This window comes from Prionailurus viverrinus, chromosome A2, assembly GCF_022837055.1.
Source record: "Prionailurus viverrinus isolate Anna chromosome A2, UM_Priviv_1.0, whole genome shotgun sequence".
NCBI classification, from domain to species: Eukaryota; Metazoa; Chordata; class Mammalia; order Carnivora; family Felidae; genus Prionailurus; species Prionailurus viverrinus.
The window spans coordinates 18197486-18221767 of NC_062562.1; the positions used below are offsets into that span (position 1 = coordinate 18197486).

At 48.3% G+C, this 24282-nt stretch overlaps 1 protein-coding gene and 1 pseudogene across 2 annotated transcripts; one reads left to right on the top strand and one right to left on the bottom strand.

The window, feature by feature from the left end:
- Positions 1–1440: 1440 nt before the first annotated feature.
- Positions 1441–24176, bottom strand: TRAIP (TRAF interacting protein). 2 transcript variants are annotated; one of them, XM_047850565.1, is made up of 15 exons: positions 23960–24176; positions 17150–17207; positions 16547–16630; positions 14197–14236; positions 13478–13605; positions 12160–12254; positions 11557–11670; positions 10238–10325; positions 9526–9615; positions 9049–9137; positions 5025–5180; positions 2803–2851; positions 2375–2524; positions 2207–2257; positions 1441–1996 (listed from the first exon to the last, which is right to left on the bottom strand). In XM_047850565.1, the coding sequence occupies exons 1-15, from the start codon at positions 24055–24057 to the stop codon at positions 1877–1879; spliced, it is 1410 nt and encodes a 469-aa protein (XP_047706521.1). In that variant the 5' UTR covers positions 24058–24176; the 3' UTR covers positions 1441–1876. The 2 variants fall into 2 exon arrangements, 1 of the variants encoding a protein (XP_047706521.1); XR_007150433.1 differs by having other exon boundaries at positions 1907–1996; positions 2375–2622.
- On the top strand, positions 22162–22394 carry LOC125160998 (small nuclear ribonucleoprotein G-like; annotated as a pseudogene).
- Positions 24177–24282: the final 106 nt, after the last annotated feature.

The window sequence follows — 24282 nt, forward strand, 5'->3', positions numbered from 1 at the left end:
TTGTTGGTGTACAATTGTTCACAATCCTTTCTATTTCTGTAAAATTGGTAACAACGTCCCCATTTTCATTTCTGATTTTAATAATTTGTCTTTTTTCTCTTAGTCAATTTATTTAAAAGTTTGCCAATGTTGTTGGCCTTTTCAGAGAAGCAGCTCTTGGTTTTCTCTATGTTTTTTAGGATTCTGACACCAATTCCAATGTGTGCATTTATTCCACACCACCAAGCAGTTCTCCAACATTAACTGGGAGTCTGACAATTCAACTCAATTCTGAAACTACCTGGAGACAGCATCAGATCCACTGCCTGCCTTGAAATCAGTCAGCTGCTTTTGGGGAGCTGCTATCCCCATAACCCTGAGGAATGGGGGATGGTGGCTGGTTCAAGCCCCACTCTTCCTTCATCAAGTACTTTCCTTGTTGTCTGATCGGGTACCAGAGTTCTGAAATAGTTGCTTAATGGTTACCATTTTCTCCTCACTCTAGCCCCTGGCAACTTCTATTATATTCTACTTCGGTCTCTACGAATTTGTATATTCTAGATACCTCATTTGAGTGGAATCATACAATATTTGTCTTTTGTGTCTGACTTATTTCCCTCAGGGGTCATAAGTTCCTAACCTGTAACGCTGACTCATTAGGTTCCCACAACTGGGAGTTTAGTGCTATTGTCCCTACTTTAAAGAAGTTGGACACAGAAAGGCTGGGTAATTTGCCTAAGATCACTCAGCTGATAAGGAGCACTATTGGTCAGCCGCTGGCTGCACCCTTAACTTGGTGCTGCACTTCCCCTCACCAAACCTCCTTGGTTCAAGGCAGCAGCAAAGGGGTCCAGATCCCGTAACCAAGAGCATTACTTCCTCCCTGTGAGGCTCACTCCTTCAGATGTACTGGGGGCAGCTGGGCATGCTCAGCCTGAAGCATGAGGGCACTCACCCTCATTCTCTGTGCCAGGCCCATGATGGGCCCTGCAGAGGCAGATGAACTCCCATGCAGTAGTCAGAGAGGGAAGTTTAGGAGGCCTCACCCAAGCTAGAGGTCAAGAAAGGAAGTCTTCTAGGAGAAAGTGCTCTTGAAGTTAAGACCCAAAGGTCGCTGATTATTTGTCTTGCTTGCTGTGAGCCCCCTGTATGGCTATACCCGTTTACCCATTTGCTTTCCTGCCTATGGCATTTGGGCTGTGCCTAGGCTAGAGGCTGTGAACAAAACTGCAGTGATAGCATTCCTGCTGGAGTCTCCCTGTGTCCCATGAGGGGACACATGCCTAAGGATAGGATTTCTCAGTGTGAGCCGAGGTGAAGGTCCCACTTTAGAAACTTACGCGAAATGTTTTTCTAAAGTGTTGGTGCAAATTTACACTCCCAGAGCCAGGAAGAAAGTATTCTATCTTTTTTATTTTACATAGAAATCTTCCCCCCATCCTCTCCCACCACCATCCCCTCGTTCCCCACCCTGCTTGGCTCCGGCCATGCCTAGCAGCAAGTCAGAAGCTGGCAGAAGCATGGGCAGGCTGAAATTGCCTGAGAACCCTCGAGCACTTTGGTCCATACAGTCAACAAAAGACCTGGAGAACCAGAAGCAGCCCGGCTACATCTGGCTATACACAAGAGCCTTTAACAGACAGCAGGTCCTGCTGGTCTCACATCGGCAACCACATGTAGGCCCAGTACGGTAGACCCAGTATGGTGGGGGTGGGCAGGGTAAGTTCAGGAAAAGCACAGTTCCTGGGCCTCACCCTCATCCCCATCTTTTCGTCTACCGTTGCCCTCAGGGCTGGTCCCGGAGGAGGGGCCGTGCCCCCAAAACCTCCTGCTGAGCCAGTCCAGGCCTATAAGTTGGAGGCGTATATCTGGCCACTGATCAGACTCACTATTCTCACTACCACAAGAAGGTGTCCAGTTTGGCCTGGGAGGGAGGGAGCACTGTCCTTGTCTTGACTCTCTGCTTAGCCTTGGGCTTGGGCTTAACAGGCAGTGGGCGGATCATAGTTGTGTCAGTCTGAAGAAGATGTCAAGGAAGAGGCCTAAAGAAGAGACTGAATGCAGGGCAGCAAAGGCTCAGACTTGGAGGGGGGAAGCTCTGCTATACTGAGCGAGGTCAGGCTCTGCACACCTGAGGCTGCAGCCACTGCCAGGCTAGGGTCTGAGGGTACAGGTGAGGGAAGGTGTGGGTAGCTCAGCTCAGCCCAGTGCCACAGAACAAGGATACAGGTTGGATGAATTTTGTCCGACCTCCAAGACCATCGAAGCCGGTCCTTACCTAAGGCGGAAGGAAGAAGTGAGTGGGCCAGGTTAAGAAGCTAGGAAGCTGGCCCCCCACTGTCCCCCTCCCCCCCCAGAGGGCTGGCATTTGCCACTTGTGGGAAGCCATACTCACGGCATCTGTGCTGCGACGGGGCTCTGATTTGGCCCTCTTGGGCTGTTTCTGGCCTAGGACAGCATTCCGGATGAAGACAGGAAAGGCACTAGCCAGCTCCTCATCTGGCTCTCCCATACAGCGCTGGCCGCCCAGCGAGAGCTGGGACTCCTGGGGTGGGGGAGTCCCCAAAGGCAGACTTGACGAGAGAGATGGCAGCAAAGAAGGGGGCGGGTAGGGGTGGTGGAGCAGGACCAGGATCTCTGATGCTTCACCAGGAGGCAGATAGGATAATGAATAGAGTTTCCAGGGTGGCTCCATAGTGTCTTAGCCCCAGGCCAGGAGTCAGAGGCCTCTGGCAACACCCTGCCCTTTCAGAAGTCCCGCTTTACACTCAGTACTGGCAAGGGTTGGATGGTGACTGCCTGACTTCTTCAGGGAAACCTTACCTGCTTGGGGTCATTGGGCATCTTCTTGGGGACGTCCTGAACAGGAGAGCTGTGAGAGCAAGACACAAAGACAAGAGGCAGGTAGGGGCGCCTGGGTGGCGCAGTCGGTTAAGCATCCGACTTCAGCCAGGTCACGATCTCGCGGTCCGTGAGTTCGAGCCCCACGTCAGGCTCTGGGCTGACGGCTCGGAGCCTGGAGCCTGTTTCCGATTCTGTGTCTCCCTCTCTCTCTGCCCCTCCCCCGTTCATGCTCTGTCTCTCTCTGTCCCAAAAATAAATAAACGTTGAAAAAAAAAACAGTTGAGAAATAATGACTCAACCATGAGCTCAATTGGAGGGCTTCTCACCAGAGTGAATAACTACCACTCAGTGATACCTTTAAAAAAAAAAAAAAAAAGACAAGAGGCAGGTGAGCAAGATACAGGGCCTGGTGAGCCAGGCTCAGCGCATGGCCCTTGGGGAACCACCATGTGGCATTGCTGCTGTAATGGCTGTGCTGGGCAAGGCACCTCAGTGAGCCCCACCCCAAGTGCAGGTCCGTGAACAGCTGCCAGAGTGGAGGAGGAATGGGAAGTTGGACCATTTTTCAATTTTGTGGCTTCCACTCGGGGCCAAGCCAATTCCAATCCTCCCCAAGGCCTCAAACGCCTCACTATGTCCTGGGTTCTATGTGTGGCTGGAGGCCCAGCTGATTCACCAACCACAGGGGGAAAGCCAGTCATGTTCTGATATAGGCAGAGGGCACCTCGTGATCTCAGACTTAGCCTTGTCTGCCCAGAGAGGGGCTACCATCTCCACAATACCCTCAGTAAATAGTCTATCAAATACTCTCACAACACAGGGCTAGGCCATCTTCTTAGGTAATCTGTGCAGGCACAGTCTGGGGTATAATGAATTATGGCCCCAAGCCCCGGCCCTTCACTCATAGCTCCAGAGCTAGACACAGTGTTTCCACCCAATCCCTGGGGACACTAACAGCTGAATACCCTCTCCTGGTATTTTCCCAGAGGGGGTAGCAGGAGGGTGACCTAAAGGCTGACCCTGTGGTTTCTCATAGCCATGAGGACAAGGGGAGGGTCAGTCTTGTCAACTCTGGATCCCTTCATTCCTGTCCCTATAGCCTGTGGTGAGGCTACACGAAAGCCATGGGAAGATTCTCCACTTGCTGCAAATTTGGCTCTGGGGAGGCTGATCCAAGGGGGAAGCATCCTGGATTCCCTCACACTCACTGCAGGCCCTCAAGATGATAAAAATGTCTCTAAAAGGCCTGGCAGTCTGCAGGCCCCAGGTGTCCACTTTCACCCTTTACAGCTAGAGAAAAGACAACATGAAGAAGCCAGGGTGTGCAGCAGGCACTAACAGGCCCTGTGACTACAGCCCACATGCCCAAGGCTTGCTTCCCACTGCTACCAGGCCCGGCCCTGTACAGCACGGGTACCTCCACCCCTGAGGGTGGGGAGAGGTGAAGAGCTCAGCTGGCTCTCCCTTTTGCTCTCTCCCTGGGCTTCTTCCATTTTCACTGCCTAACACCTCAATTTCTTTCTCTCACGTCCAAAGGTTTTGATTAGGAGGAAACCACTCAGCCCTTGACCCCCTCACCTGAGTAGCATATACCTACACGTACATAGGGGAGTAGTTCTTGTCTTCCTGATGAACTATACTTGCCCTGTGTGGCCAAGGAGACAACCTCCCCATTCCCAGTCCCACTGGGTCTCTTGTGCAGGTCCTGCCCATCCCACTACAGCTCCCCACAGCTTCTCAAGCCTGCCCCTGTGGGCTACCCCCTTAGATAATGGGGCCCTGGGCACCACGATCTGAGATGGTCCTCAAGCATGAGCCCAAGAGGCACATAATGGAAGAAGAACTTCAAGTCCCTGGCTCAGGACTCTGGTGGGCAGGCATTCAAGATATGGGGAATACACACATACCCCAACACCATCAACCTAGACCTGCCCCTACTGGGACCCCTGTGTTCTCTCCAACTCACATCCCAACACCTTTGCTTGAAGGGTGATAGTGATGACTGAAAGAAGCGAGAAGGGCTTTGCCCACAGTGAGTACTCAGGAAAGGGAAGAAGAGGTGGCTAGAACCAAAGTAATAGTCAACCCCAGGTGACCCTCACTGCCCTGTCAGCCACTCAGAGCAACTATGGCAGGGCCTACAGAGACCTCTTGGTCATCCTGCCTCCAGGCTGTGGACATGGCCAGGCACTACCACTTACTGTGCTATCTCTTGGCAGAGCTTCTTGGCACGGCCCTGCTGGATGCTGGCAGGCTGGGATGGAGGGGTGTCCACATCAAAGGTGGCATTGAGGTCAATATCATCACCGAAGGCTGGTCGGCGAAGCTTCAGGTTCAGCATTTCCAAAGGGGCTGGGCTATAAGCAGAGATGGCCTGGTTACTCTGGACTACCGTGGCAGTTCAGAAGGACAACAGTCTCTGCAGCATCAGAGATGGCTTGGTTCCAGGGGTCTGGAGCCCACACATGGCCCAGGGCCACCTTGCAAGGAAGCCTGAATCTCTACAGAAAAAAAACCACTTGGCTTAGTGCTTCACACCATAGTGGGACCAGTGAAAGTCTTCAAGACATGGAAGGAAGCAAGCAAAACCACACACAAAACCCAAGTGTACAAACAAAAGGTTACTGCCTTTTGACCAAACAGCCTCATCTCTCAGAATGCAGTACAAGGGGCCAGAGATGTGACCACAGATTGATGTAGATGGCACATAGCCCAATATTGGAAATGGTCAAAACGACTCTCCTAGGGAGCTGGCACTTTCATAGCTTGACTATGATACAGATATTATAGTAGTGTTTCTGGAAAGTAAACTAAGTAACATGGGGAAATGCTCATATGTTGCATTTATAAAGTAATATGAGGGGTACCTGTGTGGTTCAGTTTGTTGAACATCCAACTCTTGATTTTGGCTCAAGTCATGATCCTAGGGTATGGGATCGAGCCCCGTGTCAGGCTCTGTGCTGAGCGTGGAGCCTGCTTCAGAGTCAGTCTCTCTCTCTCTCTCTCTCTCTCTCTCTCTCTCTCTCTCTCTCCCCCTCCCTCTGCTGCTCTCCCCAACTTGTGCACTCTCTCTAAAAAAAATAATAGTAATAAAATAATAAAAAGTAATATAGAACTCTGGGACACCTGGGTGGCTCAGTCAGTTAAGTGTTAAGTGACTCTTGGTGTTGGCTCAGGTCATGGTCTCACAGTTCATGAGTTCGAACCCGACATCAGGCTCTGTGCTGACAGTGTGGAACCTACGTGGGATTCTGTCTCTCCCCTTCTCTCTCTCTGCCCCTCCCGCGCTTGCTCTCTAAATAAATAAACTTTAAAAAAAGAGAGAGAGAGGGGCGCCTGGGTGGCTCAGTTGGTTGAGTGTCTGACGTCGGCTCAGGTCATGATCTCACAGCTCTGTGAGTTTGAGCCCCCAAAGGGCTCTGTGTTGATGGCTTGGAGCCTGGAGCCTGCTTCAGATTCTGTGTCTCCCTCTTTCTCTGCCCCTAACCCACTCGTGTTCTGTCTCTGTCTCTCTCAAAAATAAATAAACATTAAAACAAATTAAAAAAAAATAAAATAAAAAAGAGAGAGAAAGAAAAAAAGAAAATTGCAGCCAATAGGATTTTTCTAGCCCATCCAGGCCTGGTGGCGTTCCCTAGCTCCTGTGGTCAGAAAACTCTGGGGAATGGCAGGGCAGCCCCAAGAACATCCCTATTTCCTTCCCTTAGGAAGGAACCTTTTCAGGGCTGCCCAAAGCCCTATGCCCATCGCTCAAGGACAAGGAGATGCACTGTGAGGGTATTAGTCACTGGCCAGGAGCCCAATGGGGCATGCAGATTGGAGAAAAGGGAATTACCTACACTGATTTGGATGGGTAAGCAATGTGGGAAGATTAGACTCTCTCTTCCTTTCCCTGGCCAGGTCCCTGAACGCTCTACCCTCTCTTGCCTGCAAGTGAAAACAAAGGTTGCACAAATGCACCTCAAACCAACGCCATGCTGGTTGTTTTGCTTCCCCCACTGGGATCCACAGCATAAAGCAGCAGCCAGGAGCACTCATGACAACGTTTTTGTAGTATCTGTTATTCTGCCAATATCTACCAACCCCAGCAAGTCCTCTGCTACTGTCTACCACCCCAGAGGGTCTATAAACCTCATCACACCCTGCTCTCCGCAGCCATGCGACAACCCCCTGCCAGCCCGAGCTGCATGCCCTGGTGGCTCCTGTGTGCCTCATCCCTGAGCCAGGGCTCACCCCTCACTGAAGCTTCTAGATACAAATGGCACAAGCGCCACTTTTCTTGCCATGGGATTTGGCCTGTCGTAGTATGTGGTCAGGGGGTTTTGGGGCTTAGCCATCTAAGCCCCCAGCTTGCCTATCCCACCAGAACACAAGCTCCAAGAGAACCGAGAGGGCCATACATGCAGCATGCACTCAGTAAGAACCTGTTATGGAAGTTTAGGCCTCACTCCAGCCTGGAGTGGTAAAGAAAGTAAGCAAAAGCAAGTATGAAAAGTCTCTGGGAGCCTGGAGGCATGCCTCACTGTGGATGCTGGATACAGAAGACAAGCATGTGGAAACACCCTGAGGACCATCAAATGGGAAGTGTAGGGAGCACCGTGGAGCTTGTAGATAGCAGCCTTGAGTGATATCCTAGCAAAAGAATTTTTACTTCCTGCTGAGAAAGCTTAAATTCTAAATGTTTGAACACATGAGATGGTCTTTGAGACTATCAGCTCCCTAACTGTCAAGCTTCTGACAGGGCCCTTGTGCTACCTGGGGGTCCAAGCTGGCATGGCCAATGGGCTCTGAGGGTGGAGTGCAGAGGAAGGACCAGACACACAGGCTAGTTCATCAAAATCAGCCACACACTGGACTTCACAGTCAGTCATGTGCCCATCACATCCCCACAGCCATTTCTCAGTCCAACCCAAGCTGGGGTGGGCAGACAGCTCTGGCTCCATAAAGAGACATGGAAGGTCTGAGGTAAGAAAGAAAGCAAAGGTTGAAGAACTAAAGGTCCAATGAGAATGAGAAGCTGGCTTGTTGGCACTCACTCCTCCGTGCAGATGCTACGGTGTAGGGAAAAGATGGTGCATGTAAGGAGGCTGGTGGTGAGGGACACAGATTAAGATGTGGCTCCCAGTCTACTCATAGCTGGGTGTGTATGCATTGAGTGGTCCAGGCTCTAGCAAGACTCTAGAGCACCTCTGTGGCCCATGGCACCTGACACAACATCTACATAAATACTACCTGTGCAGAGGAGGATGAGCTTACTCCTGCTGAGGAGGCTAGGGAAGGCTCTGCAGGGCAACTGACCCATCAGTGTGGACAGGAGCTGACATACAGAAAGGCCCAGAAATGGGAAGGCAAGGGATATTCTGCTTGGTTTGACAGTATTATTTGGCTGAAGCCTAAAGATCTACTATAGCTCCCAGGCTGGCTCTAAGAGTGCGTTGGCATAGTGCAAGAAGGTCTGGGAGTGTTTGGTGGGGGAGGAATGATGTGATACCCAGGGGCTGATAAGCTGGGCAGACAAGAGGAGCAGGAAGACGGGTCACAATCCTTACGTGGGGGTGGTGGTAAGGGGTAAGATCAGGAAGTACCCCGGAGGTTAAATGGGCAGACTCCAGCAACTCATCAGATATGGGGAAGGAGCATAATGATTTTCCAAAGTACATTGAAAAGTGGCTCAAATACAAGGCTGGGCCGCTGGGTTACATGCTTTCTGTCTGGGCCATCAGCTGGGCAACTAGGTAGGACATCCCTGATGCTCTCACCTAGTTGGCTTCTGTGAAACACCCAGAGAGGAATGGGCAGCCAGTCCTGGCAGGGACACCCATCCCCCTGCCTCTTGGCTCCCTCTGCTGGAAGCTTTAATGCACACATTCCTGAGACCATAGGGGAATTATTTTGGTGACTGGTTTCGTGTTTGTTTCAGAATCTGGGGTGGACAGATGCATTCAGTAAGCATTCCATAAACAGGATTCCTGAAGACAGTCCATGCTCCTTCCCCTTCCCCTTCCCTGCCCATCCCTAGGTCCCCTATGGCCTACCCTGGCCTCTCGTTAGAGCCCAGAACTTGCCTCAAAGCTGTTTTCCCACCAAATCTTGGCTGTGTCCCAGGGCAGGAGGCCCACAGCCTACAGGCCCATATGGACCACCCACCCGACCAAAGCCAGGAGTAGTGAAGACCCTTACCAAAGAGTTCTTCCAGCTTATGACCACCCCAGAAGGTCAACAAACCTCTCTAAAACCAGGCGGTTGACAGTCTCACTGTCCACTGGTGGCAGGTTCAGGGTTTCCTGCAGCATCGTTAGCTTTTTTTTCAGGCTCTTGGGAAAGGAAAGAGAAGAGTGTGAAAGGGAGGCTGAGGCAGCAAGACTGGAGAGACTGCCAAGGACACGCATCCTGGGAACAGACCAAGATCTGAACCCCAACATCAGGCTCAAGAGGCCAGGAATACCCAGCCTCAGAACCCCTCTCTGGGGAAGCCTCCCCTCTGGTGACCCTGGGGACATAGGTACAGGACAGGTGCTGTCTGTCCCCTACTGAGAAGGCCCAGGCTCCAAATCAGGGTCAAAGTGCATATCCTGACCCACTCTGACCCAGGAAGATAAAGGGAACCCACAACCACTGCCACTGACTGGGGCACAGGTTCCCAGGCTTTTGGAGCACACACAAAATACTCCTCATTCCCGTCTGGCCAGGGATGTCACTTACTGTGATTTCCTTGTCAGCACTCTGTAAGTCCTTCTGCGCTGACCTCAGCTCCAACCTTGTCTGGTCTAGTTCAGAGTAGACTGTCTGCAACTGTAAGAAAGTGTAGGGAGTAAAGGACAAGCCAACAGGTGGCCCTGTGCTCTGCCTCTACCTGCTGCTACCTAGTGCATGCTCGTAGGAGCCCAGGGTCCAAAAGAGTCTGAGGACACAAGGAGAGACTCTGGCCTTGTGGGGCAGGGCTTTAATCCGTCAATGTCCATCTGGAGCTGCCCAGGAACAAGGGCTTCGTTCTATGCCCAATAGTCCACGGATGCACTGGACCCAGAAATAAAACAGCTGTGCTGACTGAACCAGGTTCCAAGTAGGTTCCTCCTACTTTGGGCCTGGTACAAAAATAGGCCTCGGACACTGGCACCTTAGGGATCTGTGCTCTCCAGCCAGCTAAGAGGTGCCTAGGAACCAGGAAGAATAGAGGGGAGTGTAACCGTGCGCATACTGGGGGAGAGCCCTGTGTGAACTGCCGGCCTTGGTGGGCCAGCCACAGAGCCAGAGCCAGAGCCCAGTAAGGCCCAGTAACCAGTCTCTGTGAGTCACCCAATAGCCCCATGGAGTCCGTTGTGCCATCCAGCCCCATGGCTTTGCTCAGGAGACAGGAACGAGCATGACAAAAGGACAGCCACCTCTCCCCTCATCTTCTGCTCCCCACTGTTACCTTGCTTTTGGAAGAAAATAAGTCCTTCTTCAGTTTGTCAGACAGCTCCCCTGAGGCCTTCCGTGCCTCTTTTAGATTCTCATACTCTCTACAAGGGGGCCAGGAAAAGAGATGTCAGAATAGGACATGCTGCTGGTCAGAATGAGCCACAGCACCAAGCAAACACAAAGCCCAGGCTGTCCCCTAGGCCGGTTCTCATTCCTACTCTGACACCTGAGCGCAACAGGGTAATGTTTTGGGGGGTCCTGCAAGGAGAGCTGGGGAGTCTCTATCCCCTGCCTGTCGTGCAGGCACCGGTGATTTGAGAGGATGCGCAGCAAGCCCTGCCCTCGTTAAGGTCTCACAAAGAGGCTCCCTACCTCATCTGGGTCTCACAGGAGATATCTGGGATCCAATGCCTGTCAGCCAAGTTGTCCCTTTCCCCCAGTCTCACCTCCATGATAGTGGAGAATCTGAGCCAAATTTCTGATGCAAATCAGGCAGAGTCAGTAAATGCTGATGGGAAATAGGCTCCATTTATCATGATGGGGTTTATATAGCTCAGAGAGTGGTGCCGACCCTCTTAGAAATAACACTTATAGGGGCGCCTGGGTGGCTCAGTTGGTTAGGCGTCCGACTTCGGCTCAGGTCATGATCTTGTGGTCCGTGGGTTCGAGCCCCGCGTTGGGCTCTGTGCTGACTGCTCAGAGCCTGGAGCCTGTTTCGGATTCTGTGTCTCCCTCTCTCTCTGACCCTCCCCCATTCATGCTCTGTCTCAAAAATAAATAAACGTTAAGAAAATAAATAGGGGCGCCTGGGTGGCGCAGTCGGTTGAGCGTCCGACTTCAGCCAGGTCACGATCTCGCGGTCCGGGAGTTCGAGCCCCGTGTCAGGCTCTGGGCTGATGGCTCAGAGCCTGGAGCCTGTTTCCGATTCTGTGTCTCCCTCTCTCTCTGCCCCTCCCCCGTTCATGCTCTGTCTCTCTCTGTCCCAAAAATAAATAAAACATTGAAAAAAAATTTTTTTAAATAAATAAACAAACAAATAAATAAATAAATAAATAAATAAAAAGAAATAACACTTATAATTCACACTCATTCTTTCAATAGCCCTATGAAGCAAATTATTACTATCTCCATTCAGGAAGCTGTGGGTCAGAGGCTAAGAGACTGGCTCCTGGCCACATTGTGAGAGGTGGGGTCAAGGTGCAAACTGAGGCAGCATAGCTCCTGAGCTTGCCCCTTAACTCTGCCTGCTCTGCTTTGCAAGAGATGGAGAGCAGACGGATTGGGTGCCGTGGCTTAGCTCCTGGGCTGGGTCAGAGGGGTCAGAGTACACACTTCTTGAGGGACACGCAGTACACAGCCAGCTGCTCCACCGCTGACTGTCCCGCACCCATGTCTCGGATCATCTCCTCCACCTCGGGCCGCTGGCTCTGGAGTAGGAGCTCAATCCTGAAAAACACCCAACCCACGGCATTTAAAATCTGGAGGCTGATGGGTAGGTACCCAGTACAGCTCTGCTTCCCTTTGCTGCTGTTGCTATGGTAACAGCCTGAGCTGCCAGCATGCTCTAGCAGGCGGGTCTATCCAAAGAAAGGCCCCACAGCAGAGCTGAACACAGCTGTAGGGATGCTGCTGGGGAAGAATGGGTGCTGACAGCTCCTCAAGGTCAGGAATCCATAGAGAAAGGTTTTTGGAGCAAAAAACCTGCCAGGTTGTCAGGCCACAGGCAACAGAACAGGGAGGAGTGAGGCAAGGGCCCCCATGGGAAGCAGAGGTCAAGCAAGGAGACCTGTGCCCATACCCAGCTGGCCTGAGCCCCATGTGGCCTATGGAGAGATTTGAACCACAGAGGTGACCCAATCCCCCTGTAGTCCTGAGAGTTGTGCCACCTGGGAGCCACAGGCAAGGGCAGAGGGCAGTCCCTAGCTCCAAGTTCACCTCTCCATGGTCTTCATCTTGGTCCTAAGCCGGCGGGCCTCCTCCTGTGCTTGTTTGGTTTCATCCTGCTGCTGCTCCAAGTACTTCATCTGTTTCTGAAGAGCACACACATCCATACATACCTGTTGCTTGGACAATCCCAGGGACGATGGCTAAAGTCATCAGGAGAACTGTCTCCTTTTCAAAATGCTGATAACCATGTGTCCCCAGCCCCCAGGGAGGAAGGCGCCTGGGCCCCTCTGTTTGTGATTTTTCTGCTACGAGGCCTTAGGCCAGCTGTTTCCTTAGCTCTCTGCTTGCTTCCTCCTGAGATATATTATCACAGGCACAGCCCACTGCAACCATCTACAGTCCCATTGTGGGCTGCCAAGGTCCTGTGACTTAAGGGCTCATGGTGCATGTTGTATAGGAAGGTGAAGAAACACAGATCCAGGCCTCGCTATCCACCATCTAGACCCATGAACAGTTACCAGGATAGAAGAGCCGAGACAGAGGCAGCTGGCCAGGCTGTCCTCAGCACAAACCACTCCATCTCTGACCTGGGAATGCCATCAAAGACTCCTGCTGTGCAGCTAGGTACTGATTCACTCCTTCCCTCCCACTGGCCAGGCCATGTGATCCAGCCCAGCCACCAAGCAGGAACAGAGACAACGAACACCTGGGGTCCTATCTGTTCACAAAGATGGCTCCCTTTCCCTTACAAATGGCATCCAGCAAGGACTGCTCCTTCCTACGAGGCCAGCATATCAATTGTGGGTTCAGATCAATCGCCTCATGCCCCTCAGAGAGCAAGAGGCTCACCAACCCAGGCTGATACAAAATTCATCTGGGTCTAGAGCTGCTTGCTCTGCAGGCTTTGATCTGCCTGGTCAGCTCAGCACAGCCGACTTCAAAGGGCCCCTGCTCCTCCCTGGGATGCTGTTTGATCTGGCTCCAGAGAGCAACCCAGCCAAGGACTAGAGTGCTAATGGAAGGTTCTTTGGTCTGGCTTCATCAGTGGAGTACAAACCACTTTTGGAAACAAGGTCCAGCCTCACCTAGGTCTTGGCTGAGCAGCCCCTCCAAGAAGCCCTGGGAAGTCCTCACCTGTCCGAACTACCTTGTACAAAATCCAGAAGTGTAGCCAATATGGCTCTTTGTTTATAGGCTGGATGGGCACAATATGGGAGGCCTGGGGGAAAAGGGATTTGCCTCCATTTTACAACTGTATAAATGAAGGTATGACAAAGGCAGAACCAGAAGATAAGCCCAGAGTGGTGAGCTCAGGACCAGGCTATATCTTCCAACCAACTTGTGCCCACAGAACCTGGGGACCAACCTTGAGGGTGGAGCATAGCATTTCGGCCTTGTCTAAAGCCTTCTGCAGAGATTCCACAGTGGCGTTGCGCTCTTCCAAGGTGTCCCGCAGAGTGTCGATGATGACCTGGCTATCCCTTTTCTCCTTCTCTGGAGTGGGGGGTGGGGGAGGGGAAGGCCCATTCACCCATCAGCATAAGAACCTTAGACCTTAGGTTCCAGCCCCCCACCCCAGAGCCAAGTAAGGAAAAGTCTCAGGTCAGCAATTGGGTGGCCCACTTCTCTCTCTGGCATGCACCAAACCAGGGAAGCTGAGCCAGAGTTTCTTCATTCAGGGGATGAGACCCTCTTTCTGCTGCTTGGAACTACTTGAGTAAAGATTTCACTGCTCCCCACTCCCATGGGTAGAGTTAATTCATCATCTCAGAACTCAATCAGGTTTCCAGCTAAACCCTCTCCTACAAATACTCTGTCCCATTAGGTAGCTCCCTCCCGGCCTGGGTCCTGGGCAGGAAGCCTCAGACAAAAAGAAGAAGCTCACCTAATCTAGGTGGACAGCTTTAGGCACCTCCTTTTCCCTTCCTTTCCTGCCAATCACAAGACCTGGTAAAACTCTTGGAAATACAAAGCAGGGAGAGCCCCTAGCTTCACCAGAAGACTGGAGGCCTTCCTCCCAAGGATCTCTCCCTTCAGGACCTGGGTCAGGGACTTCCCAGGGCCACCTATCTCCTACTAACTCACCTTTCTGGGAAAGCTGGGCTCTGATATTATCCAGTTCATTCTGTAAGGCAATAGCCACAATAAGCAATAGAAAGGCATCATAGCTGGCTTCCACACAGCACCCCAAAAGGCATGCAGGGAGATCCAGGAAGGGACAATGAGGTCTGTAGGTCCAGGGAGGCACGGACCCTGCTGTATGTCACAGCCAAGCTAAGCCAACAGTGTAGAGATACATCTTGCTTTATCTCTGTACTTTTCTGAAAAGTAGGTGAGGTGGAGAAAAATAATCTCTGGTAGAAGACCCTGGGACAGGGAGAGAGGCAGAAGAGGGGCAAGAGAAGTGAAGTTGGACCTGTGTGATCAGTCTCACAGCAAAGGATTCCATCATTTCCTTGGCCCTGTGTTGGCCTGGCCCTTCCCCTTTCCAGGCTTCAGCTGCACTCACCAGGGACACAGAGTTGGGATGCCCAGGGACCTTGGGTCATCACTCCTTCCCTCCACCCTTGCTTCACAATCTACTTCTCTTCAAGCTCTAAGCTGGCTCTGTATACCATGAATCTCCCAACCCTAATAAGGTAGGTGAGCTGGGACAACTTTGTATCTCTGGATGAAACCTCACATGTGCTAGGCTCTAACCAGACTATTCTGAGGGTCAAATGAACCTCTCAAAGCCTGTGCATAAGTTACACAGCCACTGCCGTAGAACCACTGAGAGGCTGGGGCAGAACTGAGCCCAGACTCCATTCAGGAATTCAAAGCACTCAACACCCCCATAGGCAAGAGAAGTACCTACTGCATAAGCAGGAAAACCAGGCTCTGCAGAACTGAAAGGCTTGGCCAAGGGTTCAGGATGGTAGCTGGATGGAATCCAGGCAAATCTTCCTCCAGATCACCTTTCCCGGGTCAATACAAGACTCAGGATTTTACATGTGACCAATACTAAAGCCCAGCCCCAGTGGGTGGATAAGCCCCCTAGTGTCAAAATCCCCACCCAGGACTCTGGGGCAAAAGCTTTTGGTAGCTGGACTGGTCACTGTGGGAAGAACATCCTAGAGTGCAAGTGGTGGGTAGAGAAGGGCATGCACGGGCTGCAGAGGACAGACACCAACCCAAAGCTCCCCCAAGTCCCCTGGCTTTTTTATTTTTTATTTTTATTTTTATTTATTTATTTATTTTTTTATACCTGGCAGGGTACCTTCCAAGCCCTTGCTCCAAACTACTCAAGCATTGCCTCTCCCTCTCCTAGATCTGGCTTTGAAAGCCAGAAAGAAACGAAGCTGCCTTTGTTGTCTTTATCACAGGGAGGATGGGGCTTAAAACCAGGAGCAGTTACCATGACAATGAACATGTTGGCTTTAAGCACAAAAGCTCTACCTTCTTGAAGCAGTAAGGTTCCAAGGACATCATGGTATCCACCCCCCCTCCCCACCCCGGCCCAAAGCCAAATGAACCCAGGATTGACAGATGCCCAGCAAGTTAACCCTCAGAGTCCAGGTTCATTGTGAACCCCAATCCCACTTTCTTGAGAGGTTTCTACCAATCTAGCCCTCTGGTACACAAAGAAAGCTAAATCTTGGACTTGGGGGAATAAGTGTAGGAGGGAATCCACCCATTCTCCCCACCAGTGTGGGCTCACATCCTGATTCCAGGGATTCTGCCCTCTATTCCTGATCTGGGAAAGACTCAGTCACCTGGATATACACCAAGCTTTCTCACAGTTTTGAGGCACAGCCATGTTTGTGAATAGTGGGTCCACACATCTTCTCTGTGTGGACTAGAAGAGTTTTCTAATCTGTCCAAGCAGCAAAGTGGGCTGGGAAGGATGGCTGTAGAACCTCTGCAAGGTGAGAGAAACTCAGGAGAGATATTTTGGCCTTTGTTGGGAATTACTCTAAAATCCCAAAGGGAAGGTTCACAGTCAAGAGGCTCCCTTCCTTCAGGGGCGCCTGGGTGGCTCAATTGGTTAAGTGTCTGACTTCGGCTCAGGTCATGATCTCACGGTTTGTGAGTTCAAGCCCTGCGTCAGGCTCTGTGCTGACAGCTCAGAGCCTAGAGCTTGCTTCAGATGCTGTGTCTCCCACTCTCTCCCCTTCTCCACTCACTCTCTGTCTCGCAAAAATGAATAAACGTTAAAAAAAAATACATTTTTTTTTTAAAGAAAACAGGCTTCCTTCTTCCCTAACAGTGTATTTCTCCAATGACTGGGTCTTATCATCACTTCTCCTCTGCTCTCCTCCCCTCTGCCTTGAAACCTCTACAAAATCTCCCTCCAGACTCCATTGTGACACTCTAGGTACCCATCCTGGGTGGGAGCAGAAAGTAAATTCTCAAGGGGCTTGGAGTTCAGTAGAATGACATAAATCCCAGGTACCTTTAAGAATTCTGCATCTAAGACACTCTCCTCCTCTTGGGCAAGGTCAAAGAAGAGCTTATTGATAATGGTTCTTTTGCCAACCTGGATGGAAGGACAAGATAGAGTATGAGTATATAGCTGGGTCACATGCAAGGACAGGGATATACATGCAACCTAATGTGCAGCCAGGCCTATTCTCGGGCCCAACTTTTCACAACACTTCCCTTGGAATCAGATGAACTCTGTAACCCTATAGTTTCCCTAAGCTGGCGCCACCACTTTGGTGGTTACTAAAGTCATGTCACCACAAACCCATGTGGTAACTACTCAAAAGATACCCCAGCTCTAAGTGCTTTGAGGAAATGGGGAAAGGTAGAGAAGGAGGCCAGATTTACCTAGGTGAAGACTAGCCCAGGCAATAAGTCCACCTGCTAGCTACTCATAGGCATAAGCAGGCCTCCTGAGCCACTCAAAAGCACAAGTAAGGTTTGATCAGCCTCAAACCATGAGGGTCCAAAAAGGTCAAAGATATTGCTCAGTTTCAGAGATCTTTCCTTATTTCTGCTTCCTGGCAAGTAAAAGATATCTTCAGCTGAAGTGTTTTCACCCCACCACCCTCACCTGGATTCGGCACTGTGGGCAGGTCCGACTTGGTGCTGTCTCAAACCACTGAATTAGGCTGGAATGAGAAGCAGAAAAGCAGACTGGTGAGCCTTTGCTTGGGTAGAGACACATAGAGCAGGTAGCCACCCCAACCACAACAGGGTCTGACTTGTTCTTTCTTGACCCAGAGCCTGCCCACATAGGAGGGCGGTTACCACAGGTGGTACAGCACATCCCATAAGGCCTGACTGGGACAAGCACTCTGGGACAAGTCCTTTTTTTTGGCCCTGTTGGTGTGGCCCTCCTTACCCCTCAGCTGCTCTTTTGTCAACATTCTAGGCTTGGACTAAAGAGCAGCAGTCAAAGCACAGGATCCCTCAGAGATAGGGATTCTAATAACACACCCACTTTAAGCTAGGATTCCCAAGGGCTACACTTTCAGAGTAAGGGTAAACTAGAAGTAAATGCAAGTAGTGCTAAAAGTAAAATACTGTCCAGCTTTGCATCGTCTATCTGAGTGGTCCAACAAAACCTCAAGCCGTAAACTTTAATTAGTCTCCTACTAGTAGACTCTCCCACCAGGGAACAGGGAGAAACAGAGGTCTTTCTGTTTCTGGGATACCATCATCCCAGGCCTCAAAGTTTTTCTATAAATAATTTTTCACAGGGGTGTCTGGGTGGCTCAGTTGGTTGAGCATCTGACTCTTGACTTTGGCTCAGGTCATGATCCCAGGGTCATGGGATCGAGCCCCACGTCAGGTTCCATGCTGAATGTGGAGCCCGCTTAAGATTCTCTCTCTCTGCCCCTCTCCCCTGCTCGTTCACTCTCTCTTAAAAAAAAAAAAATTCATATGCTATGTACAAGATATAATCAAAGCTAGCCATGCGCAATGGAATACTATATGGCAACGAGAAAGAATGAGTCTACAACTAAGAACAATATTAGAGATGAATCACATATACATAACATTGAGGAAGACAAACCAGATACAAAAAAGGTATACTGCATATGACTCCATTTACATAATGTAAATGCTTTAGTTTTCTTAAAGTAAAGTCATACAAGGAAAAGAGCATTACAAGTGCAAACCAGAACATATCCAGCAAGACTTCAGATATGGGAATTGTCACATACAACATAACACATTATACTAAAGAAATAAAAATCAAAACTGAAAATATCATTAGAGGAGTACCTGTCTGGCTCAGTCAGTAGAGCATGTGATTCTTGATCTTAGGGTTGTGAGTTAGAGCCCCATGTTGGGGGTAGAGTTTACTTTAAAAAAGGAAAAAAAAGGGGGTGTCTTGGTGGCTCGGTCAGTTAAGCATCCAACTTTGGCTCAGGGCATGATCTCACGGTTCGTGAGTTTGAGCCCCACGTTAGGCTCTGTGCTTACAGCTCAGAGCCTGGAGCCTGCTTCAGATTCTGTGTTTCCCTCTCTCTCTGCCCCTCCCCTGCTTGTGCTCTCTCTGTCTCTCAAAAATAAATAAACATTAAGAAAAGAAAAAAAAGAAAAAAAGAGGGCACCTGGCTTAGTTGGTTAAGTGCCTGACTATTGATTTCAGCTCAGGTCATGATCTCACAGTTCATGGGTTTGAGCCCCACACTGGGCTCTTCGCTGACAGTGTGGAGCCTGTTTGGGATTCTCCCTCTCCTCCTCTCTTTCTGCCCCTCTCCCATTTATACATGCTCTCTCTCTCTCCCAAGAATAAATAAATTAAAAATCAATCAATCTATCAATCAATGGGAAACAAAGAAAATATCAGTAGAGAACTACAAAATAAAAGGTGACATGGCAGAATTTAATAAGAACCAAAGAAATTCTAAAACAAAAAAGTGGCCAAAATCAATAATTAAATGGATCAGTTTAATGGCAGTTTAGGCATAGTTGAAGAATTAGTAAAACAAAAAGATAGGTTAGAGAAAACATTGAGAATTAAAAAGATGGAAAAATGGGGGTGCCAAGCTGGTTCAGTCGGTAGAGTGTGCAACTCTTGATCCCAGGGTCATGAGTTCAAGCTCCATGTTAAGCATGGAGCCTCAAGATAGAAAAATATATAAGAGATTATAAAAGATATAGAAGATATTGTGAGAAGATCTAGCATACATATGATAAGGAGCTTCAAAAAGAAAGTATTAGGTAGAATTATGCCTTTTCCCCAAGAAGTCTATGTCCTAATTTCTCAAACCTGTGAATATGTTACCATACATGACAAGAGTAATTTTACAGATGTGATTAAGGATCTTGAGATGGGGAGATTATCCAGGTGTGCCCCCATGTAATCACAAGAGTCCTTAAGTTAAGTGTCAGAGTCATACAGAGAGATTTGAAATGTAACCCTGCTGGCTTTGAAGATGGGGAGAACAGGGTCATAAGCCAAGAAAGGTATATTCCCACACTGACTATAACCCAGTAAACCCATTTTGGACTTCTGACCCCTGGAACTACAACATAATAAATTTGTGCTGTTTTAAACCACTAAGTTAGTAGTAATTTGTTATAACAGAAATAAGAAACTAATATGAAAAAAAAAGAGATAATGGGATAGAAGCAATACATGAAGATAATAATAATGGCTGATAACTTTCCAAAATTGAAGAAACCATTCCATAAGTTAAAGAAATATAATGAATCCCAAGCAGGATAAGTAAAAATGGTAACAAAAAGAGAGCTGAAGTGGCTATGTTACTGTAAGGCAAAATAGACTTTATATCAAAAAAAGTTACACAGGTCACGATCTCACGGTTCATGGGTTCGAGCCCTGAATTGGGCTCTGTGCTCACAGCTCAGAGCCTGGAGCCTGTTTCAGATTCTGCGTCTCCCTCTCTCTCTGCCCCTTCCCGACTTGCGCTCTGTCTCCCTCTGTCTCAAAAATGAATAAACATTAAAAAAAATTTTTTTTAAGTTACAAAAAACAAAAACAAAAATAAATTAATTAATTAAAAGGGGCACCTGGGTGGCTCAGCTCGTTAACCCTCCAACTCTTGATTGCAGCTCCAGTCATGATATCACGGTTCGTGAGACAGAGCCCCGTGTTGGTCTCGGTACTGGCAGTGCAGAGCCTGCTTGGGATTCTCTCTCTCCCACTCTCTCTGCCCTCCCTTCTCTCAAAATAAATGATCTCTCTTTCCTCCTGCCTCTGCCCTTCTCCCCTGCTCCCATATTCATTCTCTCTGTCTCTCTCTTTCAAAAATAAATAAATAAATAATAAACATATATGAACCTAACAACAAAGACCAAAAATATAGGAAAGAAAACTGGACAGAATTAAAGAGAACAATAGACAGTTCTACAATAAAACTTGGGGAGGTCAATACCCCACACCTTTTTTTTTTTTTATTTTTTTTTTCAACGTTTATTTATTTTTTTGGGGACAGAGAGAGACAGAGCATGAACGGGGGAGGGGCAGAGAGAGAGGGAGACACAGAATCGGAAACTGGCTCCAGGCTCTGAGCCATCAGCCCAGAGCCCGACGCGGGGCTCGAACTCACGGACTGCGAGATCATGACCTGGCTGAAGTCGGACGCTTAACCGACTGCGCCACCCAGGCGCCCCACCCCACACCTTTAATAATGTGTAGGACAATCAGATAATCAATAAGGAAATAGAGGACTTAGACAACACTATAAACCAACTAGATCCAACAGACAAATACTCCACCCAATAATAGCAGAATACACATTTTTCTCAAGTGCACATGAAATATTTCTCCAGTATAGACCATATGTTGGGTCATAAAACAAGTATTAATAAATTTTAAAAGGTTGAAATTGCACAAAGTATCTTTTCTGATCACAATGGAACAAAACTGAAAATAAGTAACAGGAAAAAAAATGGAAAATTCACAAAATATGTGGAAGTTAAACAACACACTATTAAACAACCAATGGGTCAAAGAAGAAACCACAGGGAAATCAGAAAATACCTTGAGATGAATGAAAATGAAAACACAACATACCAAAATTTATAGAATACAGTGAAAGCATACTAAGAGGGAAGAGACAGCTGTAAACACACACACTAAACAAAACAAAACAAAAACAAACAAACAAAAAACACACCCATTAGGATAACTATTATGAAAAACAAAACAAAAACAGAAAATACAAGAGTTGACCAGGATGTGGAGAAATAGGGCCCTTGCGCATTGTTGGTGGGAATGTAAAATGGTGCAGTTGATGTGGAAAACAGTAAAGCAGTTTCTCAAAAAATTAAACACAGAATTACCATTTGATCCAGCCATTCCACCTCTGGGATTAGCCCAAAATAAACGAAAGCAGGGACTCGAACAGATACTTCTACACTAATTCATAGTAGCGTTACTCATACTAGCCAAAACATGTAAACAACCCAAGGTCCATTAACAGATGAGGAGAAAAACAAAATGTGGTATTTCCATATAATTGAATATTATTTGGTCATAAAAGGAATGAAATTCTGATGCATGCTACAACATGGATTAACCTTAAAAACATTATGCTTGGTGAAGTAAGCAAAACTCAAAAGAACAAATATTGTATGATTCCACTTATATGAGGTACCTAGAATAGGAAAATTCAAGGAAACAGTGTAAAGGGCACTTGGGTGGCTCAGTTGGTTAAGCTTCTGACTTGATATCAATTCAGGTCATGATCTCATGGTTCATAAGATGGAGCCCCACATGGGGCTCTGTGCTGACAGTATAGAGCCTGCTTGGGATTCTTGCTCGCTTGCTCTCTCTCTCTCTCTCTCTCTCTGCCCTCCCCCACTTGCTCTCTCTATCCCTAAATAAATAAACAAATAAATAAATAAACTTAAAAAAAAAAAAAAAAGAGACAAAGGGTGAAATAGAAGTTTCCAGGAGCTGTGGGGTCAGGGAATGGAGAATTGTTTAATTGGTACAGTGTTTCTGTTTGGAATGATGGGAAAGTTCTGGAAATAGAAAGTGGTAATGGTTACACAGCATTGTGAATGTATTTAATATCAGTGAACTGTACGCTTAAAAATGGTTAAAATGGAAGGCATCTTTGAGCTTACCAATTAAACATCATGAGCAAAGCTCACCCTCCCAAATTAAAAAAAGAATTATGGACAAGAAGTTATCGTTGAAATTAAATGGTGGCAGATATGTCCAAGGAATGCTGCAGGGATTTGATCCCTATAAGAATCTTGTAATAGATAAATGTGTGCAGATGATAACTAGCAGGCAACAGAACAATACTGGAATGGTGGTAATAGGAGGGAACAGTATAATCATATTAGAAGTCTTGGAACGAGTATAAACAAAGGCTGTGTTCACCAGAGAAATCAACTGCTTCCACTTGTCCCCTCTCCAAAGGGTCCATTTTACTATAATAGAAAAACTGGGTCATGTACATTTTCATATTGAAATTCTTTGTTAAACAAACTTTTGCGATAGTCAAAAACAGTTGATGTGGCAAGTCTTATGTGATGTATAATTTACCACAATAAAAAAAAAAGAAGGTTTTACAATAGCCAAGGTATGGAAGCAACCCAAGTGTCCACTGATAGATACACAAAGAAGGCATAGCATACCTGTGCACACGTGCACATGCACACACACGTGCACAGGAGCACACACTGGAATATTACTCAGCCATAGAAAAGAATGAGATCTTGCCATTGGTGACAACATGGATGGACCTAGAGGGTATTATGCTAAATGAAATAAGTCAGAGATTTCACTTTTATGTGGAATCTAAAAAACAAAACAAACAAAAAACCAGACTCTTAAATACAAGGAACAAACTGGTGGTTGCCAGAGGTAAGGTGGGCGGGGGGATGGGTGAAATAAAGGGAATTAAGAGGTACAAATTTCCAGTCATAAGATAAATAAGGCATGGAAAAGTACAACATAGGAAATATGCTCAGTAATAACTGTTGTATGGTGAAAGATGGTTACTACGATTATCGTGGTAAGCATCAAGTAATGTATACAACTATTGGATCCAAATGTTGTACACCCGAAACTAATATAATATAGTATGCCAATTATATTTCAATTTTTAAATAGGAGCTCTGAATCAGCCAGTTCACAGCTGCTGGGGGAATCTTTCCTCACCAGCTGTACATTCAACAGAACGGTCCTATAGGGACAGCAGGACTTGACCAGGGAGCACCTCCTTGCCCTTCCATGTTAACTTGGGTTACCTGGCATCAATGAATACTCTGGAGTGTCGGACCAAGGAGATGACTCTGGATAGAATCATCCCAAACCATCAAGCAAACCATAACAAATAGGATAGCCAGAGGCCTACCAGGTTATCTCAAACAAATAAAAGGGCTCATTAATTTGGCAAAAGTTGGGCACCTAGGTTACTCAGTCAGTGAAGTGTCCCACTCTTGATTTCCACTCAGGTCATGACCTCACGGTTCAGGAGATAAAGCCCAGCACCCAGCTCTGTGCTGACAGCGTATAGTCGGCTTGGGATTCTCTCTCTACTACCCCTCTCCTGCTTGCTTTCTCTCTCTCAAAATAAATAAATATATAAAAAATTTTTTAATCTTTTTTTTTTTAATAAAAAAACAGCAAAAATTCACCTCCGACCAGATTAATAGTTTTGAGGTCACATCACTTTGCAAGCTGACCAAGAAATCCTCTACTCTATCCGCACTGAGCCAACTCTGTTACCCTGGACTCAGCTCAGTTGTTACCTCCTCTGGGAAGCCTGCCCTGACCTGCCTCTGCCCAGGTGGGGAATCTACCTTGGGGCTCCATCTAGTTCCGTCTTAATCACCTGTTTGGGCTCCGCCCAGAGACCCGACACCCTACAGTACTGTAGCCATACTAGGCCGAGCGCCCAGCCCCGACACAGCAGTCACTCACCACTGTAGGTGGAAGGTATGGCCGCAGTGGATGGCGGCCACATCTCGGGAGTGGTCGAAGAAGTCGGAGCAGATGGTGCACAGCGCACGGATAGGCATGATGATTGGTCCTAAGGGGGTCTGGCAGCCAAGGAAACCTCGACGGGTCCAGCTTTGCGACCGCGCCCCCACCCCCGTCCCCGCCTCTCCGCAGGCTTCAAATTTGGCTCCACTGCGGGACTTCCGGGAGTGGACCGGAAGTGGTGGCAGAAACGTAGAGGCGGAGCCTGAAGGCTGGGTCCCGATTGGACGAACCATAGGGGGCAGGGCTTAACGGCCGTAGAG